At 45.2% G+C, this 23,312-nt stretch overlaps 1 protein-coding gene, 1 long non-coding RNA gene and 1 pseudogene across 3 annotated transcripts; 1 reads left to right on the top strand and 2 right to left on the bottom strand.

The window, feature by feature from the left end:
- Positions 1–6,652: 6,652 nt before the first annotated feature.
- Positions 6,653–7,350, bottom strand: LOC309817453 (pyrin-like; annotated as a pseudogene). The gene has a single exon. The product of its transcript is annotated as a pyrin-like (transcript).
- A 54-nt stretch (positions 7,351–7,404) lies between these two features.
- On the bottom strand, positions 7,405–19,499 carry MEFV (MEFV innate immunity regulator, pyrin). The gene is made up of 8 exons (XM_082645238.1): positions 19,069–19,499; positions 16,391–17,209; positions 14,045–14,424; positions 13,515–13,610; positions 10,222–10,452; positions 9,784–9,806; positions 8,049–8,164; positions 7,405–7,872 (listed from the first exon to the last, which is right to left on the bottom strand). Exons 1-8 carry the CDS (start codon positions 19,343–19,345, stop codon positions 7,763–7,765), a joined length of 2,052 nt encoding a protein of 683 aa, XP_082501364.1. The 5' UTR covers positions 19,346–19,499; the 3' UTR covers positions 7,405–7,762.
- Positions 16,696–21,649, top strand: LOC309817176. The gene is made up of 2 exons (XR_014296098.1): positions 16,696–16,774; positions 19,544–21,649. It is a non-coding gene; the product is annotated as an uncharacterized lncRNA (long non-coding RNA).
- The last annotated feature ends 1,663 nt before the right edge of the window (positions 21,650–23,312 follow it).

Below are 23,312 nucleotides of genomic sequence, written 5' to 3'. Positions count from 1 at the left end.
GAAAAAGGAATACAGTTAGCAGATTGTTTAGAATGTCCACTTTGAAGGTAGGGATAGGGCTTCCCTGGTGGCGCAGTGGTTGAGAGTCCGCCTGCCGATGCAGGCGACGCGGGTTCGTGCCCCGGTCTGGGAGGATCCCACGTGCCGCGGAGTGGCTGGGCCCGTGAGACATGGCCGCTGAGCCTGCGCGTCCGAGAGCCTGTGCTCCGCAACAGGACAGGCCACAACAGTGAGAGGCCCGCGTACAGAAAAGAAAAAAAAAAAAAAAGATAGGGATAAATGCCCCCCCTTCCCCACCCCCATGATGCCAATGCTGGTACTCCTTTGAAGATGAAGTTCTCTTCCCAGACACCAAGGTCATGCTAACTAGCTGTGTGCATGCTAATCTGTCCCTTTTGAAACCTTGAAGGAATGTACCTCTGTCATGTTTGATGTTTCTTCTTTGTTCTGACAAGATATAAAACTGTGGTTCAGGTATCCAAAATAGAGCCAGGTGGGACTTGTCTGGTGGTCCAGTGGGTAAGACTCTATCCTCCCAGTGCAAGGGGCCTGGGTTTGATCCCTGTTTGGGGAACTTAATCCTGCATGCATGCTGCAACTAAGAAGCCTGCATGCTGCAAGTAAAGATCCAGCACAGCCAAAATAAATTAAGAAATAAATATTAAAACAAAAATAGAGCTGGGTGGCGATTGAGGTGTAGTTTCAGACATGTGCCTGCATCATTGAGACCCTGAATTTTCTGAACTGTATCAAACTCAAGGATACCACAAGCCATTTTCAAAACAGTATCTGCTAGTAGCTGCCAGCTGCAACCTAATGGTCCAACGTTTCCCCTTGTAACTTTGCAACTATTTTGGACCCCAACCAGTCCATACTTAAAAAGCACTCTTACTTCTTGCCAGCTTCAATTGTAGTTCTTTTTTTTTAAAATTTTTTTTTTTTTTTGGCTGCATTGGGTCTTTGTTGCTGCACGTGGGCTTTCTCTAGTTGCGGCGAGCGGGGCTACTCTTCGTTGCAGTGCACGGGCTTCTCATCGTGATGGCTTCTCGTTGTAGAGCATGGGCTCTAGGCACGCGGGCTTCAGTAGTTGTGGTACACGGGCTGTAGAGCACAGGCTCAGTAGTTGTGGTGTATGGGCTTAGTTGCTCCACGGCATGTGGGATCTTCCTGGAGCAGGGCTCAAACCCGTGTCCCCTGCATTGGCAGGCAGATTTTTAACCACTGCGCCACTAGGGAAGTCCTCAATTGTAGTTCTTGACAAACAACATATGTAGCTTTGTGGTTTTTGTCTATATGAGCCTCCCCCATTTTGTAGTGTGATGGGACACAGTTCAGGTGCTTCTTAAATCTGTATCTTCCAGGCTGTAGTCCTCAGTTTAGCTTGAATAAAACTCTTTTCTATTACTATTATAATTGTTTATCAAATATGTGTGTTTGGGCTTCCCTGGTGGTGCAGTGGTTGAGAGTCCGCCTGCCAATGCAGGGGACGCGGGTTCGTGCCCTGGTCCGGGAAGATCCCACATGCTGTGGGGCGGCTGGGCCTGTGAGCCATGGCCACTGAGCCTGCACGTCTGGAGCCTGTGCTCCACAACGGGAGAGGCCACAGCAGTGAGAGGCCCGCGTACCGCAAAAAAAAAAAAAAAAAAAAAAAAAAAAGTGTGTTGACAGAATGAAGCAAAAAAGTAGAAATACACATGGAAAATTCATAGCCTCATTAGCAGGTAATGAAATAAATTAAAACACAGGTAAAACCTCATTACATCTCTATTATATCAGCAAAAATTTTAAATGACAAACATTGCTTTGGGCATGAAACATTCTTTCTAAAATATTGTATGGCCAACTACTGCAAGTGTTATCAAATAGCTCACATTCTGGAACAATTTTAGGAATAACAGGAGAAAAAATATGTGTATGGGGAGGAGGTGGCAAAAAATGTACACCAAAAAAACTGAACCATATATATATATATATATATATATATATATATATATATATATATATATATATACACATACACCAAGCTGTTTATGGAACGATAGCAAGGGAGAATTGGCAACAACAAATGGCCAACCATAGGGAACGGCTAAACAAATAGGGAACGTGAGCTGTGCCACCTTGTGGATTATGCATGTAGAACAAAGCTCCATGAAGAAAACGAAGCATGTGTTTTGTGCTCCGGTCACAACCATGGAGAACCTAAGTCCAATCTAGGTTTAGTGTGAAGATGGGAAGAGAAGTTGGGGTAGGAGGAGTTTGGGGTTCAATCTTCATTTCATCCTCCTTTTTTCTTTCCTTTTTTTTTTTTTTTGGCCGTGCCATGTGGCATGTTGGATCTTAGTTCCCTAACCAGGGATCAAACTCATGCCCCCTGTAGTGGAAGCATGGAGTCCTAACGACTGTACTGCCAGGGAATTCCCAGTCCTCCTTTTCTCTTACATCCCTCTCTATGTCTCTTTATTGTTTTTTTTTGTGTGTGTGTGTGTGGTAATTTTTTTAAATTGAAGTATAGGTGATTTACACTGTTGTGCTAATTTCTGCTGTACAGCAATGTGACTCAGTTATACACATATATATTCTTTTTTTAAATATTCTTTTCCATTATGGTTTATCCCAGGAGATTGGATATAGTTCCCTGTGCTATATAGTAGGATCTTGTTGTTTATCCATTCTAAATGTAATAGTTTGCATCTACTAACCCCAAACTCCTAGTCCATCCTTCTCCCTCACCCCCTCTCTTTATGTCTCCTTAAATGGAGGATGATAGAGGGACATCTGTGAACTAGAACACCTAATATTCCACAGGCCCACAGATTTGCAGATACAGCTCAGTACAGAATAATGTGACACTTGGGATGTGTGTCAAATGTTTTTCCATGACAGCAGCCCCATCTCTTTCTTGGTCTCCTGTAGGGAAATGGGATCTCACAGTAATCAACTGAGTGACAACAAATGCAGTTACAACTGCATTTTCTAATGGACTTATTTATGGGGCCCAGCCAATAATTCTAAGAACCACAGTTCATTAATACAGGTACAAAAGTGATTTATAATAATCCAGTTTGCTTGTTTTTTCCTAAGGCTTCCTAAGTCCTCAAGACAGGGAGGATATCCCATAAATCAACTTGATTTAAACTTCCTCTCTGTCTCCCTTTGCTTCATCTCTCATTCCTTCTCTAATCTTCCTCTCCCCGCTGTCTTATCTCCTTCGGACTACTCATAGGACAGATATTTAGTCTGGCCATAAAGTTATGTGTTAAGGATATTTTTCCAAGTGATTTGTCTTAGCCATTTAGTATAATATCCCGGAACTTCTAACAAGGCAACTTCTCAAAGACTAGCTCACTAGCTAAGGTAGTAGCTCTATTGATAGAAACTTGATAGGTGAATTGTATAAAATCCTCAAAACTCTAAAGTGTCTTGTTTCTGTTCCTTTGGGAGGTGAGGATAATCAGAGCAGTTTTTGGAGATGCAGGCAGGTTGACTCTGATTATAGCCTGCCAACAGGAAAATGTTGAAAGACCGGAATTGGGTTAACCCAGTGCACTAACCCCCAGTTCCAGAAAAACAGGAGAAACCTGGAGAAAAAGTAGGAGCATATAGGGACTTCCCTGGTGGCGCAGTGGTTAAGAATCTGCCTACCAATGCAGGGGACACGGGTTCCAGCCCTGGTCTGGGAAGACTCCACATGCCATGAAGCAACTAAGCCCGTGCGCCATAACTACTGAGCCTGCACTCTAGAGCCCACGAGCCACAACTACGAGCCTGCATGCCACAACTACTGAAGCCCGTGTGCCTACAGCCCATGCTCCACAACAAGAGAAGCCACCACAATGGGAAGCCCGTGCACCACAACGAACAGTAGCTCCCACTTGCCGCAACTAGAGAAAGCCTTTGTGCAGCAACGAAGACCCAATGCAGCCATAAATAAATAAATGTATTTTTTAAAAAAGTTAAAAAGAAAACAAAACTAGGAGCATATAGTGGTGTCATCCTTCTTCCCTCTAAGCAAACAGAATATTACTGGGCAGTATCCATAATGTGAGTGCACAGAAGGTCACTTTTAAATGCACACACCTGACAGTGTAACATCAAACAGATGAACATTCTACGAAAATTCACAATTCTTCCATCCATTTAATATTCCAGGAAGACAGAATGGATAACTTTTATCGCCTGGGCATTTAACAATAATGCAATATATGATCAAAACAAATTCTAGTGCTTTAGAGTTCCAGCCTTTGCTGAAATGATTAGTCCTTTAGATCTATAGAAAAAATATACTACAGAGAATACCATCTTATATACCAGACTCTTTGTAACAAAAGGCTTTGTTAGTACCCGCAGGCTTAATCATTGACTCTGTTAAAAATGATTTCTTTTTTAAAGTTTTTCTTCCTATTTATTTATTTATTTATTTATGACTGTGTTGGGTCTTCATTGACTGCGTGCGGGCTTTTCTCTAGTTGTGGTGAGTGGGGGCTACTCTTTGCAGTGCATGGGCTTCTTATTGCAGTGGCTTCTCTTGTTGCAGAGCACGGGCTCTAGGAGCGTGGGCTTCGGTAGTTGTGGCTTGCGGGCTCTAGAGGACAGGCTCAGTAGTTGTGGCGCACAGGCTTAGTTGCTCCGCGGCATGTGGGATCTTCCCGGACCAGGGCTTTAATCCGTGTCCCCTGCATTGGCAGGCGGGTTTTCAACCACTGCACCACCAGGCAAGCCCTAAAAATGATTTCTGCTTCTAAGTGATTTTTCATCTTGAGACTTCAAAGGACATTTTTAACAATAAATGAAATAGAAATGCTCAACTAAAGGAAGTCATATCTGTAGCATTTAACTAATGGTCTCATACTGCTTCCTCTTTTCTGAGTATAATTGGTAATTTTCTTACTTAGCCAAACTCCACTGTCTTACAGCTTTCTGATTTCCACTGCAACCTTGGAGAATACAACCAAAACTATGGATCTTATTAATAGTAGTTTAGACACCCACTAGAAAAAACAATACAAGCAAAGTCATCTTAATCTCACCCTATAAAAGCCCTCCTATCCCTGGCAGTGTCTCAAAATGGTTCATCCCGTCTCTTCGGTGGATACTAAAATCTTTCACTGTTGCCCTGTAGGCCGACATTCTCTTCCTGCATCCCTGTACCCTAAACTCTGATGCTCTGTGGTGGCTCCAGCATGATATGGACTGACATCGGCATGGTTTTGGTCTATGTAATGACTTACTGAAGGCATTCATGTGATTTTTTTCAAGGTCTTTTTCTGTCCATAAACGATTTTTTTCCCTTACCACCTACTTTAATCTAGCTGAGAAGTCTTGATAGTTTAATGGGTTTTGTTACAAATTCACAAAATAATCTCTCAGTTTCCTGAAGTGATAAAGGTATAGCTGTTTTTACTCACTCTTCCAGCTCTCAGGCAAATAGAAACTGCAGACATATACAGGGTTTGGTCAAAGATCAAAGCGTAGTGGCTCAAAAGTATTCTTTACTACTTATAATCAGCAAGTCATTCTAGGCAGAATTCTTCTCTATTCCATAGCTTTATGGTGATAATTAACTAAAATAAAAACATGGAACTAAACACATAGTAAATGTATAATAAATATTATTATCATATATTATACTCTTATTATAGTCTACTTGTTAATAAGAACAAGAACATTGGATTTCAATCATGACTTTAACTCTACTTCCTGTGAATGATAACAAGCCACTTAACCTCTATTTGGCCGCCCTGAAACACTTTACTAGCTCTCCCTGACAGCACAATGAAGTCCAAATTCCTTTGCATAGTGCATAAGGCTCTTGACAATATGAGTCTTGAGTTTCCATTCTCATACCACACTGACATACCATCAAAAACCCATCAAGCACTTTAAACTGTAAATCTCATGCTGCTTCATATTGTGACACTTCATATGCCATTCTTCACTTAAAATGCCTTTTCACCACTCCTTTTCAAAATACTTCTTAGTCATTAAGACTTACTTAAAATACTCTGTGAAATTCTCTCAGAATCCTCTATTCAGTTACTACTTATAATATGCTCACATATTGTTCCAATATATATTTATATTTTAGTACCTATGTTGCTCTGGGCTTATACATTTACTGTTCAGATTCTTACTGCAGTTAAGGTTTTCACTAAAAGGCAGAAGTTTTGTCTTGCTCTCTCTGTAATCTCAGCAACTGGTGCTGCTTTTAGCCCAAAATCAGTCCCCAAACACTGGTAGAAAAATAAGTAAATGAACAAAATACATTAATTCCAGGCCTCAAAACTCTCATTTGTAAAATTAAAAAGTTATGGTTAATGATCATCTATGTAAGCTCTATGATGTTATTATTCATAAATAATTTTATTTATTAAAAAAAGTGAGGATAGAATGAGGGAACACATCCTTGCCATGGAGTCCTGAGGGAAAACAAGTGTGGGCTTTCTGTCTCAGGAGCATCTTAGGGTGCTAATTCATACAAGGATTTATTAAGCAACAGCTGTGTGCTTCCTTCTCTGAAACCCATGGCATGTCATCAATACATGTGTCCTCTTTACCCTTGGTTTACAATATTTGTTTACCCAGCTTACTTCTGCTTATGTTCCATAAGCTCCTTGAGCACAGGACCTATTCTCTTATTGATTATATTCCCCACACCAGCTGGAACCCAGTAGGTGTTCAATAATGACTGTTGAATGTATGGATTCCAGATACAGGGCAGGAGCCTGAAGAAAGATGCAAAGTGTTGGATATTCAGTGAGGCCCCTGGCCACCCACTGGATGGATATTCAGAGGATCCATGTTCTCTCCATCATGTGTACTGCGGCTGAAGATAGGTTGAAGGGGCCCAGAGGAAAAGAAGCCAGTGGATGTTGAGATGTGGGATTTGGCTGTCACAGTGTAAAAGGAAATGTCCCCATTCTTGTAGTTCAGGAAGATGCCCACATGCCTGGGGGGCTCCCTCATGTGGGTGGAGGGAAAGCTGGACGCCTGGCAGTCATTTTACTTCATCATCATTTCTACCCAATAACCATTCTCTGGTGAGAGAGCCATGTTCTCCTTGCTGCTCATGGCTGCCTTGCAGACATCCAGGACCCACCCTGTCTTGTCTCCCACCTTCACTTCTCAGTAATGGCAGCTAGAGAGCAAACTCAGAGAGCCCAGGGCAATGATTCAGCTATAGAGTCTTTCTGGACTAGCAGGTAGACGGTCCCACTTTTTTTTCCAAGTCTCACACTCTTCAAGTCATCAGAGAAGATGAAAGATGAGGTTGGGGTGGGCAGCTTCTGCTTCCAGAATCACATTAACTGCAGAGAGAATTAGAATTCCTAGCTTGAGGTCCATGGGCAACATCCCCACAGGGTTCTCCCCATATCCAAGAAACGTGGACAGGGTTGTTCTTCTGGAATGCACCAGGGGACAGCACAGGGACCCAGCAGGCCAAGTCTACTTGCCTCAGGGTGCCTGATCACCCGTCAGTTCTGGAGCTACAGAGAAAAGGAGATGGGGAAAATCCTGAGCATTCCCATTCAAAGGGCTAAATCTACCCTGGTCCCCACAACAAGGAAAGACAGTGACTCCCTCTCCCTGCTCAGGACTCAGCTTCCTCTGCTTGGATATTACCCCATTCCTCTCTGGTACCCAGGCCTGCCTTGGATACTCTGTGCTCTGGTGAGTTGACAGTCAGTGACCCTGGCAGAGAACCTGTGAGGACTTGTCATGACTTTGCTCCCACCTTTGTTACAGGTGTTTTCTCTTTTCTAAATTATTCCCAGAAATCAACAACACAAGGGAAAATTGCAGTAATCCCTGGCCAACACATACTACCACCACCGGACTCACCGTTGAACGTTTCCATTTCTGAACGCAGGGTTTCTAAAAGGAGAAGGAGTTTGAGTTAGGTTCCCGGATAGGGACAGATCTGGGAGGGGCTGAAGGCAGAGTCAGAAAGGCCGTGGGGGATGGAGAAGGGACACCAGGGGGCTCCAGGCTACGTGGCTCTCAGGGAGGAGGTGAGCAGGCGCCCCCCATCTTCCCACAAGCCCACCTACCCAAGAAGTGCCTCATGCGCTTCTCCACAAACTCTGATTTCTGGTAGAGCAGGTGGATCTTTTCTTTCACCTCTGGAGGGGTGGCCCACAGCTCAGGGACAGTCACCTTCTTGGCCCTAGAGACAAAAGATTGTTGGCCAAAGAGGACTGGAGCATGGGGGTATCCCAGGGCCTCATGAGCTGGAAGGAAGGTGCAGCCTCCACAGGGCACACCAGTCCAGCCTTGGCTTCGCAAAGAAAGTTCTCCCTGGGCTTCAAGTTTTAAACACTGGTCCTCAACTCTGGCCATGGATTGGCATCACCTGGGGGAGTTTTAAAGACCACTGGTATCAAAATCACAGTGAGTTTTGATAATGGCCATAAAATGGTACTGATGTTGAAATGCTCAGCCCAGAATTACCTATGTCAAATTAATTACACTTCCCTGAGTCTTTTTCTTTCTATTGAAATAAAAATGATATTAAGTGAGAAAAATAAATACAAGATACCACTTCACAGCCATTAGGATGGCTACTATTTAAAAAAAATGAAAAGTAACAAGTGTTAGCAAGGATATGGAGAAATTGGAACCCTTGAGCATTGCTGGTGGGAACATAAAATGGTGCAGACACCACGGGAGATAGTACTCTATTTCCTCAAAAACCTAAACATAGAATTACTGTATGATACAGCAATTCCACTTCTGGGGATATACCCAAAAGAAGTGAAAGCAGGACTCAAACAAATATAGGTATGCCGATATTCATAGCAGCATCATTCACAGTAGCCAAAAGGTAGAAGCAACCTAGTATCCACTGATGGATGAATAGATAAACAAAATGTATATACACATGATAGAATATTATTCAGCCTTAAAAAGGAATGGAATTCTGGCACATTCTACAACATGAATGAACCTTGAAGACATAATGCTAAGTGAGGTAGGTCAGACACAAAAACACAAATATTGTATGATTCCACTTATATGATGTAGTTAGAGTAGTCAGATTCATATAGACAGAGAGTAGAATGGTGGTTGCCAAGGGTTGGGGGAGGGGAGATTGGGGAGTTGTTTAATGGTATGGAGTCTCCATTTGGGAAGATGAGAAAATTCTGGGGATGGATCATGGTGATGGTTGCACAACAATGCGAATGTACTTAAAGCCACTGAACTGTACATTTTTAAACGGTAAATTTTGTTATGTATATTTTACCACCAAAAAAAAAAACTTTAAAAAATTGATGCCTGGGTTGTACTCCTGAAGATTCAGGTTTAATTTGTCTGCCGGGACCTGGATGTCAGGATTTTGTAAAGCTCCCCCAGGCGATTGGAAGGTCCAGCCTCTTCCCCTCCCCTCCCCTACTCTTCCCTCCCTTCCCCTGCCTGCTGGGCTTAGCAGATCCACTCCTGTAAAGTGCTTCCCTAGCTGTGGCCACAAGCACTCCTGCAGGAAGAGTTTTCATAAGGCGAATTGCATGGGACACAGTCTGTTAGGTGGGGTTTCTTATGAAGCCACCACCACACAACAGGCCATGTTCATTTGGTCCAGTCTTTGACCCCATGCTCCCCCTCCTGATTGTGCTCCCATTCTTGCTACACAAGTCCAGAAAGGCCTTCACCTTCGGAAGCTGCAGGAGATGGGAAGACCCAGGGAGGAGCGACAGGCCCCGGGTTGGGATCATCTCCCTCCTAGGTCTGCCTCCCCAAATGCTTCCTGCAGGACACCCAAGGGATCATCAGGGGACCTCTTGGTACCTGTGCAGGGTGACTCCGATGTCCTAGGAGAGAAAAGAGGGAAGTTCTCTATTACCAGTCTCATAGGGGCTGTGCTGACTCCTGGCCTCTCCTCCTGGGCTCCCAGCCCCACAGTGTCAGCAAAAATGGGGCACCTCTCCCCAGTTCTAATTCTAATCTGCTGAGGTGGCACCCCGGCTGGGGCCTGCACATAACTGTACCCAAACTCTGCTGATCTCTTCTGGGAGATGTCACGGGATCCCCTAGATACTGGGCCATCCTGGGCTCCTGAGAATTCATTGAAGGGGCCTGGGCATTGTGGGTCACCAAGACCAAGTCCCACCCCCGACCCTAAGGGCCTCACCCACTGGCTTGGGCAGAGCTGATGGCAGTGCTGGGAGCCCATGTCACCCTACTGTGCACAGTGGATGGGGGAAGGCCAGGCCCAGCCACACTTACCTTCATAAGCTCCCATTCTGGCTGGCACTGCTTGGCCTCCAGCTCCCCAATCAGCTTGTCGAGAAGGGCGATGTCCCTTGTCACCCGGGTGCCATATGTCTCCCTGACTTGGCCAATGGTCTGGCCCAGCTCCTCAAGACAGGCCACAAAGAGCTGCTCTTGCTGCTCTAAAAACTGGCATAACTGCTCCAACTGGTACTGGATTCTCTGCTTCTGGGTTTCAGCTTGTTTCTGGGGAACAGAAGTCGGGGAGGTGTAGGGGCCTATGCGGTGAGGTAGACGTGTGTGCCCAGGGAACCCGCAGAAGCCCACCTCCTGGAGGTGGGTAAGAGCAGGCTTCCTCAGCCTCTTGCAGGCCTGAATTCCAGGGTAGGAGGCAAAATGGGCTGGAACCTTCCAGAACAGGTTGGCTTTTGGAAAATGCCCTAAAACCTGGTAAAATGCATTGAATTGTGTCCCCTCCAAAATGTATGTGTTACAAGTCCTAACCCCAGTACCTGAGAATATGATCTTATTTGGAAATAGGGTCATTGAGGATGCAATTAGTTAAGATGAGGTCGTGCTGGAGTGAGGTGGGCCACTAGAGTGGGGAAATTTGGACACAGATACACACACATGGAGAATGCCATGTAAAGAGACACAAGGGGAAGGGGACACCTAAAAGCTAAGGAGAGAGGGCTTGGAGCAGCCTTCCCTCACGGCCCTCAGAAGGAAGCAGCTCTGCCAACACCTTGTGTCCAGAACTGTGGGAGGCATACATTTCTGTGGTTTAAGCCACCCAGTTTATGGTACTTTGTTAGGGCAGCCCCAGAACACTAAGATAACTGGTGTCACATTCTTCCTTCCTTGAAAGGCAGCATGAGGATTGCATATGTCTGGAGTCATAAACAGACAAGGTCAGGACCGCAAAGTCTCCAGGAGGGAGAGTTCTCTCCACTCCCCGACAGTCTCAGACTGCCCTGAAAGGGGTCAGTCACTCCATCTATTTGAACGCAGGTGAACTTGACTTCCAGTATTCTTGCACACTGGCCAACCATGACCTTTTCTGCCATCCTCTTTCTCATCATCACTAAAAAGCTTCTGTGGACATGTGAAGTGGCTCTATGGCATCTTTCCTTCCTCCAAGGAGGGAGAGGGCCCTTCAGATGTACTAGGACTGGACAGAAGAAATCTCATTTTTGGCTCAGAAGGACAGGATTAAGTCTTTAGTTCTTTTGAACCAAAAAAGTTTCTTCCCCTTTTGTTGTTGCTGTTTTTAATATGGGCACATTCATTTATTAGCTAAACTGATACACACAATTAACAAAAAATACTAGTGGACAGAACTCTGGTGAAAATTCCAGAGAGCCCAGGGCCTCACAGGCTGCTTCATGGATGTTTGCCTGGATCCTGTTCCCCCGCCCGCTGTAGTCCCTTAGTCGACACACGAGAGTGGTTCTGATGTTGCTTGGTATTTTCTTGTAATTAAGGAGTAAGACTATAAACTCGATGTGTGTGGAAGCTCACTCCTTCCTCTGTGACATCAGCAACCCTGCTGAATCATGTCCTGGGTTTCGGGTGCGGAAGAGTGTTCTCTCAGTCTTTAGAATGCAGCACCGCAGACATGCACCTGTGCATCTGGTCTGCACAAGTCACACTTTCTCCAACACTTTCTAAGTCTAGACAATCAACAAAACAATCAACCAAGGCTGGGCTGTGGCATTTGCCATTTCTGTGGTGTTGATATTCCCACCGTGGCCAGTTTCAAGTTTCCAATGTGATGTTCCTAAACATGGAGTCTGGAACACTTCTTGTTGTTGATGGCAGTAACGTGGACTTTTTTTTAAGAGGACAGGTCAGTTGTCTCATTCAATGGCCTATATTCTAAAATTCTGTAATTTTTCTCATGATTAAATTCAGGAGGAACATTTGGAGCAAGAATACCATAGACCTAATGCCATGTTCTTTCTAGCATACCCCACTGGGAGGCAAAGACTGTCCAGTTTGCCATCACCATTATAGTCATACTAGGATTGATGCTTGGTTAAGGAAGTGTCTACCAGATATCGCTACTGTAAATATATATTATTTCCTTTATAATTCCTAAGTAATTTGGGGAGTGGTACTTTGAGAGTGTGTAAATATCCTGTTCTCTAACGATTTTCTCTAAAAATTTTAGTATCTGTTGCTGATCCCTGTCGGTGTCAGTTGTATAGTGGAAAATTTCTAATTCAATTATTCTTCTATACTTGTTTTATCTGGGTTTCTGCTGTAAAGAAGAGCTTTCCCAACCCTTTCCCTATGATTTAAAAAATTTCTTTTAATTATTGAAAAGAGGAGGAGAAGGCAAAGGCCTGAAAACAGCATCTCCTTTCCACAGAACCCGTGTCACTGTATCTTAAGGGAAGGCTGAACCCTCTTGTCTCCCTGGGTTTCCCTGAGCAGCCCAGGCTGCTGCCTCACACTCCTTGGGGAGGCACCCCTGACCTCTGCTCCATCCACAAGTTCCAAGCCACCTGGGATTATAGGAAAGGGTTTTCATTTTACTACAACTCAGAGTTTCCCAAAAGTCAGACACCTGGACCAATGCCACCCTCCTCCCATTCTGCCCTTTGTTATCTTTGCCTGTTTCCCACTGCAGTGTGGCGGGTCCCTGAAGAAGTTTGGAACTCAGAGTGGGAGACAGGATCCAACCAACAGAAATGCACCAGATAAATCAAGGCTCTGGGGGTAGGCTCCTTCACATGCAGGGAAAACAGGAGCAACTTAACGCATCCGAGTCTGGACAACAGCTTAACAGGAAGGCCACTAAGTTGTACTTATTGAGATCTGTGGCATTTCTTTAAAACCACAGTTTTAAAGAAAATGTCTAAGCATTTGAATTTTAAAAATCAACATGGTTTTTGTAAAAAAAAAAAAAGTACAATAGACCACAACAACAATTATAAAAACAATACAGAGGAGTATTTAAAGTTGAAAAGTCTCTCCTTCCCTTTCCTCAATCCCATTCCTCAGCTACAGCCACTGGCATTCGTTTCTCTAAGCCATTTTGTGGTGAGTCTAAGAAAGCATGACAGGGTCCTGGGAGATGCCACTTCTTGCTGGAGGTGGTTTCCCTCCCCAGGGACAAGCTCATCCTTTGACATCTGTTATTCCCTGCCCCCCAAGAGCAGATGATTCTAACTATGTGATCGGCTCTGCTTCCCTGTGAACCAGTACAGGACCTCAGGGACTCCTGCTCACTCTCGGTTCCCTCCCTCCTTCTGCAGGGGTGAATCCAGGCAGAGACTGGCCACAGACCACCCTAGCCTTACCAGGGAGTTTGCTGTCTTCTTATCCCCCTGAGATCTCTGCTCCTCTCCAGATTTTCTCAACTCCTTCAGACGCTCCAGCTGCTTCTGAATTTGTTCCTGGAAAAGAAGAGCACTTGTCAAAGCTTGAACTTGGCTCCTGCCATCTTGGTGCCAACTCTAGATGGGAAAACTTGCTTCAGGGAATAAAGCTGAGGGTGAGGCAGCCAAGAGCACAGGAAGAGGTACCCAGGAAAGAGGAAGAATGAATCCATCACACCAAAGGAAGCAGAGCCAAGAGGAAGTGAGAAAGATTTCTAATGACCTCTTGTGAGCACCTGGATTCAGCCATACCTAAAGCTAGACTCCCATAGACCTCTGAGCTACATGAACCAGTAAATCCCTCTTTGCTGGCTTACTTTGTATTGTGTTTGCCATTTACAGCCCAAAGATGCTGGCCAATGCACCAACTCCCAGGGTTTTGGGGGAAATGAAGCAAGCCCCGATGTGTTCAAGTGCCCAGCAGAGAAGGACCCCATTGCAGGAAGCCCTACTTTGTATTCCAGGGCGGCCTCCTCGATGGGGCGAACCCGGTGGCCTCGGTGCTCCTGACTCAGCCCGCAGATGAGGCAGATAGGTTCCCCGTGGTCCTCGCAGAAGAGCAGCTGGACCTGCTTCATGTGACGCTCACACTGTGGCAGGGATTTGGGGCTCAGGCTGGCCATCTGCAGGCCCTCCTGCCACTCGAGGCTTCCATGGCTCTTCCCCGGGAGCAAGTCCTGGCACCGAGGGCAGCTGGATGAGTGGCCGCGTGAAGCCTGAGGATCCCTAGAAGCAACGGAGCAGCTGCAGGAAACATGCACGCAGCTGCCACCAACCAGGTCTCCTTCCTGGGCACAGCAAAGAGGACACACAGCCTTGTCCTGCAGTCTCCCTGGGGACATAGCAGTGGAAAAATCTCATGAGTGACAAACCCAAGATGTTACCAAGGAATGCTGCAAATCACAGCTTAGCGAGAGTCCTTGCCTGGGATATGTACATTCTCGGTTAGACTGAGGCCCCTCCCTAGCTTGTCCTCCCCCGACTTCCCTCCAGCGAAGCAGCAAAGGAGCCACTGGGACTGAGGGCTAAGGGCTAGATCTCATACCAGTCCTGAGGATTGGAATTCTTGGGCATTTATCCTAAAGAAAGACCTTTTGCTACAAATTCTATGCCTTCCTCCTGCACGTACACTGATACAGGTGATATAAAGACAGTAAGACATTCTGACTGGTGTTTGCCACTTAACCACCACCTAGACTGCTCATAACTTGAGTAGAGCTCCCAAGGGATGGTGACTCGCTCATGGCCAGACCCCCAGCCCCTAGCAGAATCCCTGGCATGTGGTGAGCATTTGGGAAGTGTGTGTTGAATGAAGGAATGAATGGGCCACTGCTCACATCCAGATTCAGGAAGCATGAAGTGAAAGTAAAGAAGGGGACTTTACAAGGCTGAAGGGTATAGCCCACCGTGATGACCTACAGCTATGACCAGCTCTGCCCCAAGACCATAGCACAGCTTCATAAAGCAGAAATGACAGGAGATACAGGAGGAACAGAAATGCACTCAATTCGTGAGTCCCCTCCTGCCTCGTCCTCTCGCAGGGTCCCAGGAATTCATATCACATCTTCAAGTGAGACTGCGAGCTCCCCAGTGACCGTTTTCCCCTCCTTCCGTTGTGATAGCATTGATTGCTGTCCATATGGCTGCTCCCCGCCACCACCCAAAAAAACCCTACATTCCTTAGCCTCCCTTGCAGTTAGATGTGGTCATGTGACTCCAGACACACTTCACTTCATTGCACTTCACTTTATTGCCCTTCACAGACTCTTCATTTTTAACAAAATGAAGGTTTGTGGCAACTCTGTGTTGCCAGATGATGGTGAACATTTTTTAGCAATAAAGGTTTTTTTTGCAATAAAGTATATTTAAATTAAGGTAGGTACATTTTTCTTTTTAGACATAATGCTATTGCACACTTAATTTAGATGATAGTATAGTATAAACATATGCACCGGGAAGCCAGAAAATTCATGTGACTTGCTTTACTGCAATATTTGCTTTATTGCAGTGGTCTGGAACCAAACCCATGACGTGCCTGTACATTCTGGCCAAGAGGAAGTAAATGGAGGCATCACTAGCAGCATCTAGAAACTTCCGAAAACCTTCCCTAAGTGATACTATTCTCTTTTGTCCCTCCATCCTGCTGCCTGGAATGAGGATGCCACCATCTGAGACCACGAGCTTGAGAGCAAACTCCGTAGAGCAGAAAAGCAGCAGGAGCTTGGGTTCCTGACCATGGTGTACCACGTTTGTCCTGGACCACCTGTGTGTCATTTACGTGAAAGAGGAACAAATGTCTATCTTGTTTCAGTTATGTTATTTTGGCATTTCTGTCATTCACAACCCATCACCATCCTAAATTTCTGCCTCTTTAGTAAAAGGGACCTAGGACTTTAGTCAACAGCTCCCTCCCTGCCCAGAGAGAGGCGAATAGCAGAATCACAGCCCCATGACATACTGCCATGAGGTATTGTGAGAAGGTGATATTTGTACCCAATCTTTCTCAGATGTTCAACCTGGGGTCCATGAAGCCCTTGGGAATTCTAAAGAAGGACTTCAGAGTGTCTAAGAACTAACTAACTGAAATGTATGCAACATTTTATGAAAATGTGCAGATATGCATTTTTCAGGATTCAGAGCCTACATCAGATTCTCAAAGGGTGGAGGACCTCAAGGGGGACCCAGAGATCCAGTGAAATGAATACAGTGGGGATAAAAGCAGATTTGCAGGGGGAAACCTGCAAAGGTCATCATTCCTAAGGATGCCAGGTCTTCTAGATTCTGAGGTCCTTTCTTACCTGAAGATGGAGGGACTTCTGGATTTGAAGAATCATGGAGCACACCACCTACCACCTCCTCCAAGGTCTTAGAGGTCTTTGGAGCCTCAGTTCCACTCTTCTCTGCAGGTACTGTGGACTCTGGATGCTCCCAGATCTTCTTTCCAGCCAGTGATACACTGGAAAGTGTATTCCTGAGTGCTCCCCCCTCCAGAGTCATGGCATGTTCTGGATTCCTGGATCCTTTCTCTGCAGCCACAGTAGCCCCTGTGTTCAGAGTGGCTGCTGAGCCTAGATTCTCACTTCTCATTTTCTCTTGAAGCAGAAGAGTTTCTGGGTTGAGAGCTTCTGTCTCTCCTGGAGAAATGGTAAATTCAAGACTTTTGGGTCGCTTCTTTCCTGAAGGTAAATATGCTTCAGATATCTTAAATTCTCTCCTTCCCAGGGACCCAGCAAATGACCCACTGGAGAGTCCTTGGAGCCTTCCTGCAGAGCTGGCGTTCCTGCGCAGCCTGACCCCCACATTGCTCCCCTTCTCCCCCTGTGGCTTGCTGGGAAAGGGGCTTCTCTTGGAAGACAGCGTTGTGTTCCTGGCCCCTGGCTTGCTGTGCACACCCAGGCCCTCAGAGCCTTTCTGATCTCTCAGTTTGCCCAGAGGCTTCTTCTGGGGCCCCCTTCCAGCCTCGGGCTGGATGGATGGTGGGCAGCCAGCCCCATCACCACTTTGTCGCTGCTTGTCACCTTCCAGGCCATCTGGTATCTTCAGACTCTTGGGCTTAATCTCCCCAGAAGAACCAGACATTGCTGAACTGTCTGTGTCACTTTCTTTTACCTGACACCCTGAAAAGACAATGAGATGAAAAGGCATGAAAATGTCCAGTGCTCAGGTTCAAGGTTTGGGGGAAGGGAGAGAAGACAGAATCCCTTTGGAAATTAGAGAAGTTCAGGACATTCTAGACAACAGCAGTCAATTACCATTAAATAACATACTAATTAACTGCTATCTTATTTCTGAAATAGTGCTTTTCAAACTTTTTAGGCAGGAGAACTTGTTTCCAATATAAGGTCTTACATAGAATTCTTAATATATAAGTGAAAACCCTAGTTTATGGGTATACATTTGTGTGCGAATTACAGATCTACAAAACTCTTATCAGTCAATAAAGATCGGCACAAAAAATTGAAATCGGGGTTATGAAGGACAGTTAAAACTTCAGAAATTAATTTATTTGCGGTTTTCTCCCCCCTTTGGTTTCATGAAGTGAAGAAAATCCTAACACAGATAAGTGTAAATGGTATTTTTTTTAAAAAGACAGCTTGCCTGGAAATTTCAGAACAATGTTTAATTAAACAGAAATGACAGGAAGGGCTGAATTCCAAGGTCTCCATAAAAAGAAGTTCAAGCATGAACTGTCACACTGATGGCCTCCAATATTTTAAAATGTGGTTAATGACTCATTTTAATATGAATTTGTTAGTTTTGTAAGTTAAACAATTAATAAAATTTGACTCAAGTATTTGCTAACATTCTAAAGAATCCCTGAAATGTCTTCCTGGGATACAATTTGAAAACCACTACTTTAATAAAGAAATGAAAATAACTTATAATTAGTACCTTAATTTTTGGCTTGAAAAGCCCTTATTAAAATTAAAGTTGCTTAAAACACTTTGCTATTGGCTTTCTAGGAAAAATATGTTATGAAAACTGGCTCAAGAACTGGTAAGAAACCCTGAAGAGATGAATAACCAGATTTTAAAATACAAAAAATTAATTTTAAAATTCTACTCATCAAAAAAAATTCTACTCATCAAATTACACCAGACTCAGACTACAGTTTAGCTTTATCACTCTTTCAAAGAGCAGAGAATTTTTATGTTATGTAAACTCTTCTACCTCATAGAAGCACATGGAAAGCATTCCTAATGTATTCTTAAAGTCTAGAAATAGAAGAAAAATCCAAACATCGAAAAATAGTTTTTTAAACTGATCACAGATTAGCCCCTCCACCCCAAATCTCAAAAAAAGTCTTTAAAAGCAGAAATCAAATAGGCCACAGTCTTTGATCACAATGTAATAAAATCAGAAAGTTACGGCAAAAAAGTAGCAGAAGAAGGATAAGGAAGGAAAAAAGGAAAGAAAGATAAGATAAAAGGAAGGAAGAAAGGAAAAAGAGAGAGAAGGAAGGAGAGAAAGAGGAAAGGAAGGAAGGAAAAGAAAAGGAGAAAGTCCTTTTAGAATTTTAAAATATCTTTGTAACGTGTTAGAGAAGAACTCAAAACTGAAATGAGGTGGATAACAATGAGATTACCCATCAACCCTCTTGACAGGAGTGGTTAGTTTCTTGCTCACCCAAAGATACTCATCTGTATGTAAGTGTTAATGACAAATGAAGTGAGGAATTCTCTACCAACAGGCATCCAGCTCCTGCCTTTCCTGATCTTGCCCCATAGTCAGAACCTCATGCTTCTGGGTTTTTTTTAAAAAAGCCATTGAGAGCCTTAGCTTTACTCCAGCTTCCAAGACCAGAGAAGGGGAAAGGACTTGCTTGGCTGAAGTCACCGGGGTTGTTGCAGACCTCGGACTCCTAACCCCCAAGTCAGGACGCACTGGTCCGAACTGGTCCCTCTTGTACCTTCCACTCCACTCTGCAAACAGCCAGCAGTCGCAGTGGGAGAGGAGGGCACGTGGGGCTGCTTACCTGGGCTGATTGCCCTGTTGAGCTCCTCTGCCAGAAGGTGCTGGTTGATGGCCCTCAGGACCTGCAGGGTCAGCCACACAGCGTCCTCCTCCCCATAGTGGGTGACCAGCAGAGTGGCCAGTTTCACTGGCTTGGCTGTCTGGAGTTGGCCCCGGGGAATCCGGGAGTGCTCCTTCTCCAGGCTGGTGTTCTGCAGCTTGAACTTGAACTTCTCAAAGTCATAGGGCACCAGCTCTTCCAGGGAGTACAGCAGATGGTCACTATGGGTCTTGGCCATGGCATTGACCAGGAGAGGCTGGAGGCAACTGTCTGGCTTCTGAGGGGAGAAACAGCTGTCTGTCCTGGAGCCCAGAGGGAGACTAATCAGCAGCTTGTGAAATAACGGAAAAGGCACAGGAAATGCTCTGTGTTTTGGTGGGAACTGAGACTAAGGCTGTGAGTATGTCATTGTTGGTTTGTGTTCTCTTTCTTACAGATTCAGAGGCCTTTCCAGCTGGGAGGACTCAATGCCTTGTCAGACACGTGGTCGTCAGCACCCCAGCTCTCACTGACTTGGGCTGGACTGCATAGTGGTGGATGAGTCTTTGAGGAAGGGTCTGGGATTGGATTCCAGATTCTGGATCTTTGGGCAGGCAGTCTGATGCTTCCCTCTCCCCTCCCAGGATACGGGGGTGGGAGTGGCGGGAACAGAGCCCCTGGTCCCATGCTGGATAGAACCATGATGAGGGTCAGCCCCTCTGGCCAACTGCTCTCCTCCAGACTCTTGGGGTTTTATTGACCCTCTGGAGCCAATGACGGGGTGGGGAGCAGCAAATACAGCCCTGCAAGCTCTGCCCCTCCCTGCAGGTGAGGCCAGAAGGCAGGTGAGGCCAGAAGGGCACCACCAGGAGACAAGTCCTGGGGTCGCCCCTGTTGACGTAGTTCCAGTTGTCTGGTTCTTCCAGCAACACGAAGGCCTCGAAACGCCACGCCTGGGACCACCATCCTGATTTATTTGTCCCAGTGCTAACTCTGCCGTTCCTTCCTGGGAGCAGACTCCGGAGGGAGGGTGTCATGCATGCATGTGTACTGACCACATGTTCTGGACCAGGATGCTGGAGAAACAAGGGTGAAAAAGGCATAGGCGTTCTTAGGGCTTGCAGCCCAGTGTGGGGCCCCAGCGGTGGCTCCAAAGCTAATGGAGTTTGTATGGGGGGAGCTGACTGCTTCCTCCATTAACGGCTGTGTCTTTCTGCTACATTGATTTTTATCCTCAACTTTTTGGTTCAAAAAATTTCAGGGCTTCCCTGGTGGCACAGTGGTTGGGAGTCCGCCTGCCGATGCAGGGGGCGCGGGTTCGTGCCCCGGTCTGGGAGGATCCCACATGCCGTGGAGCGGCTGGGCCTGTGAGCCATGGCCGCTGAGCCTGCGCACCCGGAGCCTGTGCTCCGCAGTGGGAGGGGCCGCAACGGTGAGAGGCCCGCGTACCGCAAAAAAAAAAAAAAAAAAAAAAAAAAAAAATCAAATCCACAGAAAATTTGAGAGCATAGTACAATGAACACTTATATACCCTTTACCTAGGTTCAGCAACCGTTTACATTTCATGTTTGGTGATTCTCTTTCACACATGCACACACTTTTTTGTTTTTTTGAAGCATTTCGTAATAAATTGAAAACATATCAGATATCACTTCAAATACCCTAGCTATCCTAAATACTAAGAATGAGGATACAAGGATGTTATTTTATTATTTATTTAAATTTATTTATTTATTTATTTTTGGCTGCCCCCACACAGCTTGTCAGATCTTAACTTCCCGACCAGGAATTGAACCCGGGCCCTCTGCAGTGAAAGCACCGAGTCCTAACCACTGGACCGCCAGGGAATTCCCAAGGATATTATTTTAAATAATCACAGTAGTATTATCACACTCAGGAAATTTAATGTTGCTACAATACTACAAGCTTTCCATAATCAAATTCCCCAATTGTTCTGATAATGTCTTTGATAGCTTTTATTTGGTCCCAATCCAGGATCCAATCAGAGATCCTGCATTGCCTTTAGTTGCCATATCTCTGTAGTCTCCTTTTATCTAGAACACTTTTACATTCCCCTCACCTTTTAAAATTCTTTCAAGACATTACTGTTTTTGAGGGCTTCCCTGGTGGCGTAGTGGTTAAGAATCCTCCTGCCAATGCAGGGGACACGGGTTTGAGCCCTGGCCCGGGAAAATTCCACATGCCGCGGAGCAACTAAGCCCGTGAGCCCCAACTACTGAGCCTGCGCTCTAGAGCCTGAGAGCCACAACTACTGAAGCCCGGTCGCCTAGAGCCCTGTACTCCGCAGCAAGGGAAGCCCGTGCACCTCGACGAACAGTAGCCCCCTGCTCGCTGCAACTAGAGAAAGCGCGCGTGCGGCAACGAAGACCCAACGCAGCCAAAAATAAATTAATTAATTAAATAAATAAATATAAAAAATAAAAAATAAAGTGGGGACAGTGGGTGAGGTCTCAGACCTGGAGGCTTGCTTCGTCAAGCCCTCTTATTTAAAAAAAAAAAAAAGACATTAATGTTTTTGAAAAGTCCGTTCCAAGCACAGTGTCCCTCAATGTAGATTTGTGTGATTCTTTCCTCATTAGACTGAGGGTCCATCCACGCCTCCTTGAGATCTCTCCACTGTAAAAGGCCATTTTTTTCTTTGTAATTAATATGGAACCTCGGTGTGTGGAAAGGTCTCGCTCCCTCACAATCTTTCACCCCATGGTGTTAGCCTTCATTGATGATCCTTTCCTAAATCAGTTGCTAGAGTGGTGGTTGCAAAATGGTGGTATTTCTATCACTTAGTTGGCATCATTTGCATATCCTGGTTTAAACTTTGTGTCTTCCTCATGAAATGTTTGGCCTACAGATGTTTTGTTGGTAATACAATTACCCTTCAACGATGCTTACTCTGTGCCTTTTTTAAAAAAAACTCTGTGCTTTATATCCATTATTCCCTAAAATCTCTTCAGTATCCCTTCAGTGCAGGATTCATCATCTCCATTTACAGCCGGGATTAGTGGCTTAGAGACTTGCCCAGAGCCAGGGTTCAAACTCACTCTATTAACCACTTTGCAGTATTGTCTCCCTGCATGATGGTACTTTGTTATTTTACTATTTATCACTAACCGTAGATGTCACCTTTTCAGTGACCAATGAGGCTCAAAATGGGCCATGCTGACCATTCCCACAGGTCAGTGACAGCATTCTGATGCCTGGCTGAACAAACAGCCCCTCTGTATGACCGACCTGGGATCAAGGCTTCCATGAGTTCTGGTTGGTTGAATTTATTTTATTGTCCGATTGGTCCATGGGCTTTATATCTTACAGAGTATTCAGCGTTTGGGGTTTAACAGCTGACAGCATCCAGTTTTCTGGATCCCGGTGAGAAAATAATACCCAAACCCAACAACTTCCCTAAAAAGTGAATGAACCCAAATGTACCTTTATGGTGCAAATGTCAGATGTGTGAAATTCTCAGGTTGGGCCAGAAGGGTTTTAACTGGGGTTTCTCTGGGACCAGGACCTGTACAAGATTCCGGAAGGCAATCTCCCACTGCTGAGACAGAAATGATGAAATTGTGCAATGCCACAAAGCATCCTTCGTGTTCCTGGGATCTCTGACGCCATCTTGTCTGGCCAGGAAACTCCTCTAAGCTAAGACTAAGGCAGCTACGACAGAATCGGGCAGGAAGTGGGGCTTTCCAGTCTACAGCAGGATATTTTGCAATTTCAGTGACACTTTTTGCAACAGGGGTAATTCTGAAGCAGGGATTTCTTGTCTTTTTTTTTTTTTTTTTTTTTTTTTTTTGCAGTACACGGGCCTCTCACTGTTGTGGCCTCTCCCGTTGTGCAGCACAGGCTCCAGACGCGCAGGCTCAGTGGCCATGGCTCACAGGCCCAGCCGCTCCACGGCATGTGGGATCTTCCCGGACCGGGGCACGAACCCGTGTCCCCCTGCATCGGCAGGCGGACTCTTAACCACTGTGCCACCAGGGAAGCCCAAGCAGGGTCTTCTTGAAAAGCAGTGTTTTGTTGCCACTGAGGCCGTTCTAGGTCAAGAGAGGTTCACAAAGCTTCCATTTTTTGAGGTTCCAGTGATTTAAAATGAAGAAATGTGAAAATAGGATTATAGTCCTTGGGATGCATTTTAAATGTTTGATTTAACAAGTAAAATGGATTGTTGATGAACTCTTCTTTCTTGTACCTCTGTGACTATACCTTTG

This window comes from Mesoplodon mirus, assembly GCF_964341445.2.
Source record: "Mesoplodon mirus genome assembly, chromosome: 15".
Taxonomy (NCBI): Eukaryota; Metazoa; Chordata; class Mammalia; order Artiodactyla; family Ziphiidae; genus Mesoplodon; species Mesoplodon mirus.
This window is presented reverse-complemented; position numbering and strand designations above follow the sequence as displayed.

Coding starts and splice junctions, on each gene's coding strand:
- MEFV (XM_082645238.1), bottom strand. CDS start 19,345: ATGGCCAAGACCCATAGTGACCATCTGCTGTACTCCCTGGAAGAGCTG. Junction 17,210..19,068: donor CAACAGGGCAATCAGCCCAG/GTAAGCAGCCCC, acceptor TTGTCTTTTCAG/GGTGTCAGGTAAAAGAAAGT. Junction 13,611..14,044: donor AGGCCGCCCTGGAATACAAA/GTAGGGCTTCCT, acceptor CTTCTTTTCCAG/GAACAAATTCAGAAGCAGCT.